Here is a 12558-nt window from a genome sequence, read left to right as displayed (position 1 = left end):
ATTAATGCTAGGAGACCGACTTTATAAAGGTCACTGCGTTGTGAAATAGGTTATTTTGTGTAAATTCCTTTCCCTTTTAAACCTTGTAAAGGAAAAGACCTTCGTTTCATTATAGGTTAATGTTTTCATTTGTCTTTGTTTTAGTCACACAAAGCAGACCTCTCACTGTTCATTTTATGTGTAGGAGTCTTTGCCTGTGTATATGTAAGTTCAGTGCATGCAGAGGTAGAGGAGGATATTGGATCCTCTTGAACTTAGAGATGGTTTAAGCTGTCATGTGGGTGCTGGGAACTGAACCCAGACCTTTTGCAGAAGGGACAAGTGCTGTTAACCACCGGGCCTTCTTTCCAGTTCCTTCTTGCTGGTTCTAGATGTCGGTAGAATGTTGAGGAGCTACGAGAGCGAGGCGGCCACCCGGCACTTGAGTCAGCTGGGTAGTGGCACTTCTGCTGTGGTTGACGCTGTAGAGTCCCCGTGCAGGCTTCTGCTGTAGAATTTCTATGTAAGTTGCCGTTTTGAGCTAGAAACAAGGAGACATCGAGTTTCTAGAGAGAGGGGTGTTGTTCTCACCAAAATGGTGGAGATACATTTTTATGTCAGAAGTAGAATCCAAAAAGGCTTTGTTCTGGATTTTAAAACTCTAGAAGGATCCAATCTGGGATATAAATGACTTGAGACAGCCCTTTTCGAAACAAAGCTAACAGCCAAATTTGCACTGAAACAGGAATTTTTTTTTTTAATTAAAACGACATTGACTTGAAAACCATGTGTGTTGTCAGTGACTTAAAGAAAGGTAGCAGCAGCTCATGAATGTCCGTGATGAGCTCTGAGGGTCTCGCCGCCCGCCCAGGTCGTGGAAGTGGGAGGAAACTGGAAGGCCTCTTCCCGTGCTGCCCTTAGGCAGCCCTGCCATCACGCCTCCCAGCCGTATTGCCCAGTGGAGACGCAGAGAGGACCCCACATCGTTTTGTAATGCCTTTCTTTCCTCCCCCACCCCCAGGCCCTCCTTCAGTAGCCTTGCTTGCTAATTAACACTGGCTCCGGGGGGGATATTTACCTTTTCTGTGCTGAATTCCTGTGGTTTTGAAAGAATTCAGGTACTTACTGATTGCCAAGGAATTCAGATTACCTCACAGGCTGCACACTGTCCAGAATCTGCCCCAGCAGCCAATTGGGGGGGGAAGAGACAGCAGCCCCGGGGAGAAGCCCTTCCCAGCCTCACTGTCACTCTGCCTGCAGGCCCTTGCTGTTTGAGTCATCTCTGGCTCCCAGGACAGGATCAGGCTGGTAATCCCCTCACAGACGCTCCCTCCCAGTCACTGCAGCTTTTGGCAGCTCCCCTGCCGCAGCTGGTGGACAGTAGATCAGAGCACTCTGGGGCCTCTTGTTCTCTTCCGTAAGATTTTTCTAGGTCAGGCCAGGATGAAACCCAGTGGCTTCTGGCAAGGGTGCCTAAGGTGAAGTCTCATTGCCCAGGCCTCTCTGCTCAGGACAGCTAGATCTGCTAAAGATAACTCCTGTGTCACTATTACAATCCCCTTTCTTGGTGCATTTCTTCTGAATGTAGAAAAATGTATCTACCAAATTGAGTACTTAACTCTTCTACATCTAGGCTCCATGACTGCGACCGTAAGAATATATGCTGTCAGGTTCTTAGGCCACACACTTTGTACAGGGGAGGAGAGTATGTGAGATCTCATGGACTTTGTGCTTGCTTCCACATTGGAAAGCTTTTGAAACAAACAACTTAGGTGCACTTTCCAGTAATGTCCACAAGTACCCACCACAGACGCTTCTTGATTTACCATTTAAGAGTTACGTTCCAACATAGCCATAATCAGTTTGTTACCATCTAGGGGTCTTGATAGTCATGTGGCCCCCTCCCCCATCAGTTAAAGAATTAAAAGGCAGGGGAAAAAAACAACCACCTCACATATCCAGTACAACCCGTAGCAGCAGCACTCGCGGAAATCTCAGACAGCCCACAGAGTCAGCCTGCAAAGAAAGACTTTTATTAGGGGCGAGGCAACGCACCCAGCAAGGCACATGCAGAGAAAGACTGCAGAGCACAAGGGGGACCGGCAAGGCTGGGGGCTTTAAGGGTCTTTTAGGGGTCTTCATCCCTGAATTTAGGGTTGCTCAGTTTGAACACAAAGAGGGGAAGGCTGATAGGCCCATAATTTTGGGGTAAACCTTGCCTGATCTTGCCTTGAACTTGTAGGACCTTAAACTTATCAAACTGGTCCACAGCCTGCTGGGCTCTAGTGATGGAGGGGCATTAAGGCCTTTGTGTCTGGACAGAAATATCAGGAAGAAGCTGGACGTTTGCTATCTTTGTTCCTAGTCATGGCCTGTCTTCCTGTCTGTCTACCTATCAAGGGTAGCTGTCTAACTCTAGTCCCTCAAGTTGAAAATAGCGTCAATTGGAAATGCATTTAAAAAAGATTTTATTATTTTTATTTTATGTGTAAGTGCACTACATATGTTCAGTGCTGGAAGAGGCCAGAAGAAAAGATTCTGGGGTTGTAGGTAGTTGTGAGCTGCCATGTGGGTGCTGAGACTTGAACCCAGGTTATCTGAAAGAGCAGCCAATGCTCTTAATTGCCGAGTCTTTAATCCCCTCAGCCCCTGAAAATGCATTTAACACACCTGACCTACCAGACACATTAGCTTAGCAATATGGGTTACCGTTGGTATCAGATGTTACCCTCCTGATGGTCTGGGTGACTGGCTACAGCTTGCGGGACTACTCAGGATTACTAGATAGTACCAGTGCATTTTACTGGTGTGGGAAAAGACCAACATTCAGAATTCAAAGTGCGATTTCTTCAGAATGCATATTAATCTTACCCCATTGTAAAGTGGGAAACTACCCAACTGTCATTGGAAGCCTTGTGTGTGTGCTTACTAACTACTGAAGCCCTTTCTTCAGTCACACACTCCTATTTCAGAGAAATCATGATTCTAAGGGAGAAACATTCCAAGTATTGATTCCAAGTGGGAAATGTTAGAAAAGAGAAAGTGTAGCTTTTAAGACTTTGTTTTCAAAATAGAGATAACCCATATTTGTTTATAGATTGATTATCTAAGAAAGTAAGATCCCTATCTTTTCTTGGCATAAAGGTCAAGGCTGTGAAATTCTGTTGTGTGGGTGTTCTTAAGTCTTATTATTTTTTAATTACATTTTATCTGTCTGTCTGTCTGTACATGCATCATAGTGCACATACAGAAGTCAGAGGACAACTTGTGGGAATTGCTTCTCTTCTTTTATGTGGGTTCCAGAGATCTAACTCAGATCTTCAGGCTTGGTGGACAAGTGCCTTTTCTGAATGAGCCATCTTGAGGCCTGGGTACTTCTTACACACACACTCTCCCCCCTTCTCTCTCTCTTGAATAGCACTAATTTTCTGAATGAGCCATTTTGAGGCCCATTGTGCTTCCTTACACACACAGTCTCTCCCCACCCCCTTTCTCTTTCTCTTGAATACCACTAATTTTTTTTATTGAAAATAAATGTTTTTTGTACAATGTATACTGATCACCATTTCCCCTCCGCCATCTCCTACTAGGTCCTCTCCACCTCCCTACCTATCCAGCTCTATCACTTCTTTCTCTCTCTTCAGAAAACAAACAACAAATAAAAAAAATCAGACCAGTATTAAAAACAACACAATAACAAAGAAAAAGCACCAGAAACATGCACACCAACAAAGCCCATAAAAACATAGAATTGGAGCTGGGCAGTGGTGGCACATGCCTTTAGTCCCAGCACTTAGGAGGCAGAGGCAGGTGGATCTCTGAGTTTCAGGCCGGCTTGGTCTACAGGATGAGTCCCAGGACAGCCAGGGCTACTCAGAGAAACCCTGTCTCGAAAAAACAAACAAACAAAAAAACCCCAGGAAATTGGAAGCCATAACATACAAGCGAAAAATGTTGGACATTAAGGCAAAAAAATGTCCAAACGAAGTAATAAGAGACCAAAAATAAATCGCCAAAAATGCCATTGAGTTTTTTTTTTATTGGCCATGTGCTGGGCATGGGGCTTGCCCTGAGTGTGTTTAGATATTGTGAGCCTCCATTGGAGGTTCCCAGCTCTTAAATCTTGATCTCCTTCAGAGGGGTTCAGTACTTACTATTGTGTGACTTTGGGCCTTGTTAGGATGAACGTTTGCAGATTTGGTCCAGATTTACCTTGTAAACAATGGCTTCCTCTAGCTTGTTAAGAGGGAAACTGTTCAGGCCTGAGTAGGACGCAGTGTGATAGTGTGTGAAGGGAGAAAATGCAACCGCTCAGGGTGTGTTCCCAGAGGGAAGCTGCTCCGGTGGACGCTGGAGCGGGGAAGCAGCTGATCCTCTCTAAAGGCACTTGTGCCGTGCAGTACTCCTGAGTCCCAAACGGTGGAATGACCAGGCCTGCTGTTGCTGTCAAGCTCACAAGAGATGAACTCATTTCCTTTAAGACTTGGAATTTTGAAACCGTTTGGACTTGTGAGAAAGCTACCTGAGTAGTATAAAGAGCCATCTTTTACCTGTCCAGAGAGCTCATTCAGCTCTGCCAAATGTCCTCCTAACCTTCCTTTAACCAAGGGCCCAGTCAGGATGGCGGTGTAGTTCAGTTGTCGAGTCTCTCAGACTCCTCAGTGTTTCTGTGACTTCCTGACCTCAGAGTTTGGAAGATGACAGGCCAGTCATTTAGCAATTTGACCTTCAATTTGGGTTTGTCTATATTTTCTCGTGATTAAACTTGGGTTGCTCATTTGGGGTCAGAATCCCACAGAAGTGATGGTAAATTCCCACTTCAGTATATTTGATGGCACATACTAATGATTTAGCATTTGATTAAGGTAGTGCCTTCCAGATTCCTCCATTGTAAAATGACTTTTGCTTCTACTCTGTGATTACCAAGAATTTATGAGGAGGTAGTTGAAACCATATAAAACCTCATTCCTTATCTCATTTTCAGCATTCTCTTTCATATCTACTGATTTTTCTTTTCAAGATTTATTTATTGTGTATACAGTATGCCTATATGCCAGAAGAGGGCACCAGATCTCATTACAGATGGTTGTGAGCCACCATGTGGTTGCTGGGAATTGAACTCAGGACCTCTGGAAGAGCAGCCAGTGCTCTTAACCTCTGAGCCATCTCTCCAGCCCCGTACTGATATTTCTTGCTTGAGTGAATTATTATAGAAATGACTGCCAGTTGATGACTTTCAAATTCCATCATCCTTTTATTTGTATTGTTTTGCATTTTACTTTGAGGAAAAGGTTTTTTTTCTTATAATTATGATTATATATTCATTTGTTTATACTAATGCATACTGAAAGATTTCTATTTTAATGGGTCCCTTTATTATACTGTTTTATTTTCATGCTCTGTCCCAGGTCTGGCCAGTGGGAGCCCTTTTATGCTGGCTTTTGTGTCCTTTTGACATGTCTCTATAATTCTCTGAGTATAAAACATTTCAGGCCCATCTTATTCTGACCCAGCCCTGGAATCAGTCACATCTCCAAGGAGCACTGGTTACTTGGTCATGGAGAACAGTATTTAGAAATGAAGGTTTGGCTGGGTAGTAGTGGCATATGCCTTTAATCCCAGCACTTGGAAGGCAGAAGCAAGTGCATCTCTGTGAGTTCAAGGCCAGCATGATCAAGCCCAGGACAGCCAGGGCTACACAGAAAAACCCTGTCTCGGAAAACCGAGAGAGAGAGAGAGAGAGACAGACAGACAGACAGACACAGACAGTGAGGGACAGAGAGAGAGAGAGAGAGAGAGAGAGAGAGAGAGAGAGAGAGAGAGAGAGAGAGAGAGAGAGACATGAAGGTTTGGATACTACTAGATGATCTCATTGCAATAGAGAGACCTAGGAAACATGTATATATATATATGTGTCTCTCATATGCTCATCCACATTTATTTCTATATCTGTGCATCAGAAAATGGGGTTATATTAGCATTTACAGTTCCACTTCAAAATTCAGAGTATAAACTAGTTTTTTATCTTTTACATATTTTTATCTCCTGTTCCAACAACATCAAAAAAAGCTGTCTCCCGTTATCTTTACCATATTTATTTATTTACTCAGTTTTCTCGTTTGTAGCAGATGTTCTCCAGTCTGTAAATTTAGATCCCCTGGGGCTGTTGTTCTGCCTAGATAACCTCCTGCACTTCTCCAGGGCTTACTTCTCCATCCATATGCTGTCTTCCTCATGGAGCTGCAAGAAGTTAACTAGGCAAGTCATTCAAGTTAAAAGCAAAAACAAAGAAAAACCATCCCAAACCAAATCTTGGAGGATAAACCAGATAATCACAACTGGACGAGTAGACCAGATCTGAGAGTTGTGTGACTTCTCATTTAGACACTAGGAAGAAGAATGTGGCTTGTTAACACAGGTTCTCATGAGAGCTGTAAGATCTAACCGGTTAAGCCCTCCCTTCCCTCTGCATGCTCTTCGTCCATTGTTCTTGGGACTGAGGGACTTGGGACTCAGGGGCATTTGCTGTCACCCTTCACTCCACCGTCGACTCTTGTTTCTTAGACCCTGTCGAAGCCCACTCTGTGACATTTGTAATGTTGTCCCTGCTGGGTTTTAGAACCATATGTTCCAATGAAAGGAAGATAAGGGAGAAGAAAAATGATGTGTAGGAGTCTAGCCCTTTTGAAAAGCGTGTAGGGGCACAAATGTATGGACCCCCAGATCCAGGTCACTTTGTGCTTCTGCTGGACTTTTTTTGTTGACTAGGTTGAGTCAAGTATGCAGAGTTAGCCAAGAGGAGACGTCTCCTTCCCTGACCAGAACTTTCTCTCCCTCACAGTCAATACTTGCCGAGGAAGATGATGACAAGCGATATATCACCATGAGCCAATGTCTGTTGGAGGCAGGCAGTCTCTGGATCTTGCCTGTGTCCTTTTGCATTTCCTAAGAATTCAGAGAGTGACTTCCACCGGCTCTGATAATCATTATATGAAGATTGGGATACAAAGGAAAAGTTCACTTGCCACCAAGTGATGGCAAAGAGTTCAATTGATAACTCCTAAAGGTTTCTGGGAATTTGGAGGTCTTTCTCAAGCATGGACAATGCTTGTCAAACTCTTTAGCCATACATGCCTGGTCAAAATTTTCTTGCTATCCACATCCTTTTTCCTGGCCTCATGTTTGTTTATTTTAGTTTCTTGGGTTTGGTTTTTTTTTTTTTTCTTTTTCTTTTTCTTTTCTCTTACTTTTCTTTCTTTGGCTCTTGTATAGTTCTGGTACAGGGAATTAGGGAGTGGAGATGGTGGGGTGGGTGAGAAGAAATAGGGAAGAGGAAAAATCTTAAATCCTGACCTTTAATGTGGTAAAAATCATGTTGACTTCACAGTCTGGATAAGCATATGTAAACGATTTGTAAATCTTAGGAAAATAAACTTGCGGCCTTCTAGGTTTTTTCACACACTTGGATATGTGTCTTGGGAAAAGCTCTTTAGAGCAGGCTGATATGGCACTAGCAGTGTGTGAACTATTGTCTTGAGGCCTTTTTGATACTGAGCATCGCCGGACAGTTTTCCCTCCCTGCTTGCTGCCTGCAGAGGCGCATGCCTCTTATGCTTTGATCTCCTCTTAACAGCAGTCACGGACGTGGAGTTGCTGCCCTGTCTGCTGTGGCCTTGTCCCGCGCTGTGCCGTGTCTGTGCTCTTGTGTGCTTCCTCTCCTGGGTGCTCTCATGGTCCTCCTTAAGTCGTTAGGAATCAGTGCTGTCCCTCAGTGGGTGTGAAGCAAGTCGGCACATCCCTGCCGGACCGTTTTCCCTTCTCCCTGTCTCCTGCAGAAGGTCGGTCCGGTCCCTGTGTGGGTCTGTGTAGGTGTTCCTTGCAGCTTCATAGCTGTATCGGCTACGTCCAGCTGCCCAGCTTGTGAGTTTTCATCCCCCCCATTGATAGAAGGGATAAGAGAAGCAGCATCTAAGAGTGGTCAAGCCATGGGGTTCTGGAGTCACAGTCTCGGATAAGTTACTCAGTCTTTTATTTCATGTTTAGATAGGGTTTCACTGCAGCCCTGGCTAACCTGGAACTCTCTAGATTGACCAGGCAGATCTCTGCCCCCTGAGTGCCAGGGTTAAAGGTGTGTTTCACCGTGCGTGGCCAAGTTATTCAGTCTTTATGGGTTATATTTGGTTTTATATCTATTTAAAATTTGAATGTAACATGGATCTATTTTGTAAGAGTTGTTTTTAGGATTGAATTGATAGAAGATGATGTGTAGATCCCATTTCTCACAGGATTGTCACTTAGATGAGATCAATATTCGTTAGATAATAGTGTCACCCTCCTTGTGAGATAATGATAATGCCCCCCGTGTTATTGTGACCTCCTCAATGTTCAGTTCCACTGAAACTGTTCCTGGCATTTAACTGGTGTTCTTCCTGTCAGGTTTGCAACTGTGCGATATGATCAAGGATCCAAGAACATTCGGAACCAGTTCATGCACCTAACAAACTACAGCGTGAACAAGAAGAGTGGAGACTATGTGAGGTACTGGCTGGGTCGGGTGGAAGTCAGACTCAGGTGCCGGTGGTGGAGACGTGGGAAGCTAGCAGACTGCACTGGAGCACGTCAGGAATGCTTGGGTGACGCTGGAGGGTCAAGTGTCCTCTTTTCTTTCCTTCTTTGTAATTAGTCTATGTATATGGGTGTTTTGGGGGTGTGTACCATGTGTGTGCTTGGTGTCCCTGGAAGTCAGAAGAGGGTGGCAGATCCCTGGAACTGGAGTTACAGATGGTTGCTAGTCACTGTGTGGGTGCTGAGAATTGAATACAGGTCCTCTAGAGAGCAGCGAGTGCTCTGAAGCCCCGAGGCCTCTCCAGCCCCTCACCTAGCAGTTTTGAGGTGTTGCTGTTGGCGGTGGCGGCTGCTCTTCTCCAGGGAACACTCACACAGAGGGTCACCTTATTCCACCCAAGTACACCTTGGCCATTTGTCTTTCCCTGCTTGACTTAGGGGTATGAATTTCAGCTTGGCAATCATTTCAAAAGCTTAAAGTTATTTGTCTCCTTTGACACCGCAGTTCCAGTTCTGTGAATGTAACCTTAAGGATGCATGTACAGAATCAGAGCCAAGGACCATCTTTGCTGTGCACTGTTTAGCGGAAAAGCACATTGAGACAGTACATGCTGCACACACCTTGACTGAACCAGTCTGTTAGCTAAAACTTCTCTTTTTTGCTGAGAAAGGACAAAAAGATATGTCCTGAAATGTTACCTCCCCTTAAACACAAAGTGTAAGATTAGTAGTCAATTTTTAGGGGTTTTTCCACTTTGCTTTTATGTAGCTACTAAAAATTTCTAGAATATACTACTATGATCAGAAAAAAAAAAAAGGAAAAAAATTAAAGAAATGAGGCCATCTCCAGAAGAACTAGTGGAAAGGCGCGGCAGCCCAGCTGTGTGGAAATGTTATTTTTGCTCTGTTTTCTTTCATCCAGATAATTTCGCCAGAAAGTGGAAAAATAGAAAAGAAACTCAAACAGTCACTTTCTACTCAGACTAAAAATAAGTTCCCACCAGGTCCAAGGAAAGAAAGAAGCTGGAAGTGTTGGGGTAGTTGCTGAAGTGAAAAAGGTTTCCTTGAGTGGCCTGTGATCAGCACTGGAATTGCTTAACGCTGCCATGGCCTCCCCTTGGGATGAGCAGGGATGGAACTGGAGAGGGCGCTAAGGATGAGAAGTCAGTGGCAAAGCATAAGCGCCTGACTACAGGACCACATTCGGGGGCCGCCCCATTCACCATTCTGTGACAGTGGGACGCCTGGCACTCTCCTGTCCCCCCCAGTCCTGCTGTCATTGGTGGTACTTGAGAGGTTTGGGAAAGTAGCTATCACTCCAGAGACAGGAGGCTTGCTTAGTGTGTCAGATCTCTTCTGGTCTGAAAATGGCATCTGAGGTGGTTTGCTGGTTTCATGTGATGTTTTCCTCAAAGACTAGATGTGTTAAATCCCATTGTTAATTTATTATAATGACTCTTAAACTCATTCACGTTTTTTTCATGCCTTTCTTCACTTTTTTTGGTTTTTGGTTTTTTGAGACAGAGTTTTTCTGTGTTACAGCTCTGGCTGTCCTGGGACTCATTCTGTAGACCAGACTGGCCTTGAACTCACAGAGATCTGCCTGTCTCTGCCTCCCCAGTGCTGGGATTAAAGGTGTGCGCCACCATGCCTGGCTCTCCACTCATTCTTGATGTGGCCCTCTTCTCTGCCTCTTCAGAAAAGCAAACTCTGCATTTTCCCTTCCTTTTAAGAAATTGATAGAAAGGGTGTTGTAAGAACAACCAGGGAAAACCAGGTGGAAGTCAGCAAAGTGTATGTTCTCTAACTACTCAAAGCCCAGAGAAAGATGGGCCTCCTGGCATATGTAGCCTCAATTCCTTTCTTTTTAGTTGTGATGATCCAGAAGTGGAGGATTATGGGAACAAGTGGAGCATGAGTGCCATGCTTAGGTACCTGAAACAAGAAGGCAAGGATACAACTGGTGAGTATCATATCTTTTCCTTTTAGACTCTACTTAAAACATATATATATATAATCTGTATTCTGTGTGTGCGTGTGGGGTACCTGGAGAGGCCATAAGAAGTCATCGGTTCCCCTGGAGCTGGAATTACAGGAGGTTGTGAGCTATCCTACATGGGTGCTGGGAACCAAATGAGGTCCTCTGTAAGAGCAGTAAATGCTCTTAACTGCCACGCCATTTCTCCAGCCCCTTGACTCTACTTTTTTGTGTGATTTTACTATTGTATCTCACCAGGCCTCTTGACAATGTTGCCGAAGAGCCAGTGGGTGACTGTTCTTTTTTCTCCTGTGGTTCACAGTGGAGAAGAGACTTCCTGCAACCCTCCCCAAATCCCTTTTCTTGTTTCTCGTTTGGAAAGCATCACCTTTTTCTTTAGTCCTCAGTTTATCCTTCTTGAATGCTGGACTGCTAACTCAGACACTATGGTGTTTTGTATGCCGTGTTGCCTCCCTCTATATTGGCTCTGAGTTCAGAGTTGAACTCTCTCATTCTTGTTGCTGACGTAGAGAATGGACAGTGTGGAATTTGAGTTATGGGGTTTGAGTCTTGAGCAGCATGGGAAGCTGTGTGCAGAACAGACTTTTTCGAAAAGTGCAGGAGAGCAAGAGAGAGAAGGCTCCTCCTGCAGCTGTACCTCTGTCACAGGCCACCTGCAGCCATCTCCTCATGTCCCCCTCCTCATGGCATGCCAGCCCTGTAGCACCCATTCTGAAGACTGCCGTTTAGATGCTCTTTGAAAGCCCCTTGCCTTTATAATTGCATAGTGACCTGGAGTCTTCTCCTCCTAATGCACGCATTGTAGTGTTTCTGGTTTCATTACAAAGATTGTTTTTGCAGCACTGATGGCCCACGTGGAGGACTTGATCATTAAGACGATAATCTCGGCTGAATTAGCTATCGCCACTGCCTGTAAAACCTTCGTGCCGCACCGCAGCAGTTGTTTCGGTAAGACGCCGCCAGACGCTTGTGTTTTGTGAGGAGGGTCTTGGGATTCTCAGACAGTGGGGCTTAGTGATTCTATAGGGGTCAGGGGCACATCCTGGGTTTGCGTCCTTAAGCTCCTAGAGCAGATACAAATCCTACCAGGAGGCCAGTGGTAGCTTTCATTGGAATCTCTGGAGGAGTCACTCGCTTTCTGTGTGGGGAACAGGGATTGAAGCTGAAGTGTGAGTCTCTCTGTCAAAGTACACTCAGAAAAAGTCTGCAACAGGCTGTACAGGAATCCAGCTCTAACAAATATATTCCAGAGCTCTGGCAGCCAGACTGGGAACAGATCCAAGAAGCTCTGCCTGGTACCAGTGTGTGCTTTCTCCCATTTTCCGATGACCCCTCCTTTCTGTTTTAGTCCTCTTTTTAGTGGATTCTTCCCCTCCTCCTCTTTTTTCCCCTGCTAGTTTTCCCCCTCCTCCCCTCCCCCCTCCCCTCCCCCCTCCCCTCCCTTCCCTCCCGCTCCCCTCCTGTTTCACTTTATCTTTTTGATTGTACAGAGATAGTGTAAGAAGTGGTTCACAACCCGGATCGGGAAACCTCTGACCTCCTGACCCGATAGCTGTGTCTGTCCCACCAAGGTTGCCTGTGTACCTCTGCTTTCTCCATGGATAGGAACTTAGTGTCAGTTGCCAGTATGAAAGCCCATGAGGCCAGGTAGGCTTTGGGCCCATGTTGGACCTTGGTAATGAAACACACAAGATTGTTGATAGAGTGATGTTAGTTCAAGTGTGATATGGAGCGATACCCACAGAGGTGGCATGCTTGCTTAGGGGGCTGGAGAGCAGGGAAATAAAGAACGTGGACCATAGAGCCTATACAGCCTGTTCTTGAGACCTGTTTGCATCCGTTTCTGGTTGGGTGATTTTCAGCAAGCTATCCCAATTCTCATTTTCTAGACTGTAAGTGGCAGCCACAGTGGTGTGTATCTCCCTCCTAAGAGCACGGTAAAAATCCAATGAGATGATGCAAGAAAGTACTTGGCACGATGTCTGGCCCTTAAACTGTACTTAATAAAAATTACT

At 45.0% G+C, this 12558-nt stretch overlaps 1 protein-coding gene across 20 annotated transcripts in view; it reads left to right on the top strand.

Moving 5' to 3' along the window:
* Ttll5 (tubulin tyrosine ligase like 5) overlaps nt 1-12558 on the top strand; it is a 252368-nt gene that overhangs the window by 44178 nt on the left and 195632 nt on the right. For all 20 annotated transcript variants that reach the window (XM_052739243.1, XM_052739245.1, XM_052739246.1 and 17 more), the window contains 3 exons: nt 8416-8517; nt 10416-10507; nt 11384-11491. In XM_052739243.1, coding sequence (XP_052595203.1) covers nt 8416-8517; nt 10416-10507; nt 11384-11491 — 302 coding nt within the window. The remainder of the gene's footprint in view (nt 1-8415; nt 8518-10415; nt 10508-11383; nt 11492-12558) is intronic.

This window comes from Peromyscus californicus, unplaced genomic scaffold (genome assembly GCF_007827085.1).
Source record: "Peromyscus californicus insignis strain IS unplaced genomic scaffold, ASM782708v3 Scaffold_15__1_contigs__length_86483966, whole genome shotgun sequence".
Lineage (NCBI taxonomy): Eukaryota > Metazoa > Chordata > Mammalia > Rodentia > Cricetidae > Peromyscus > Peromyscus californicus.
This window is presented reverse-complemented; position numbering and strand designations above follow the sequence as displayed.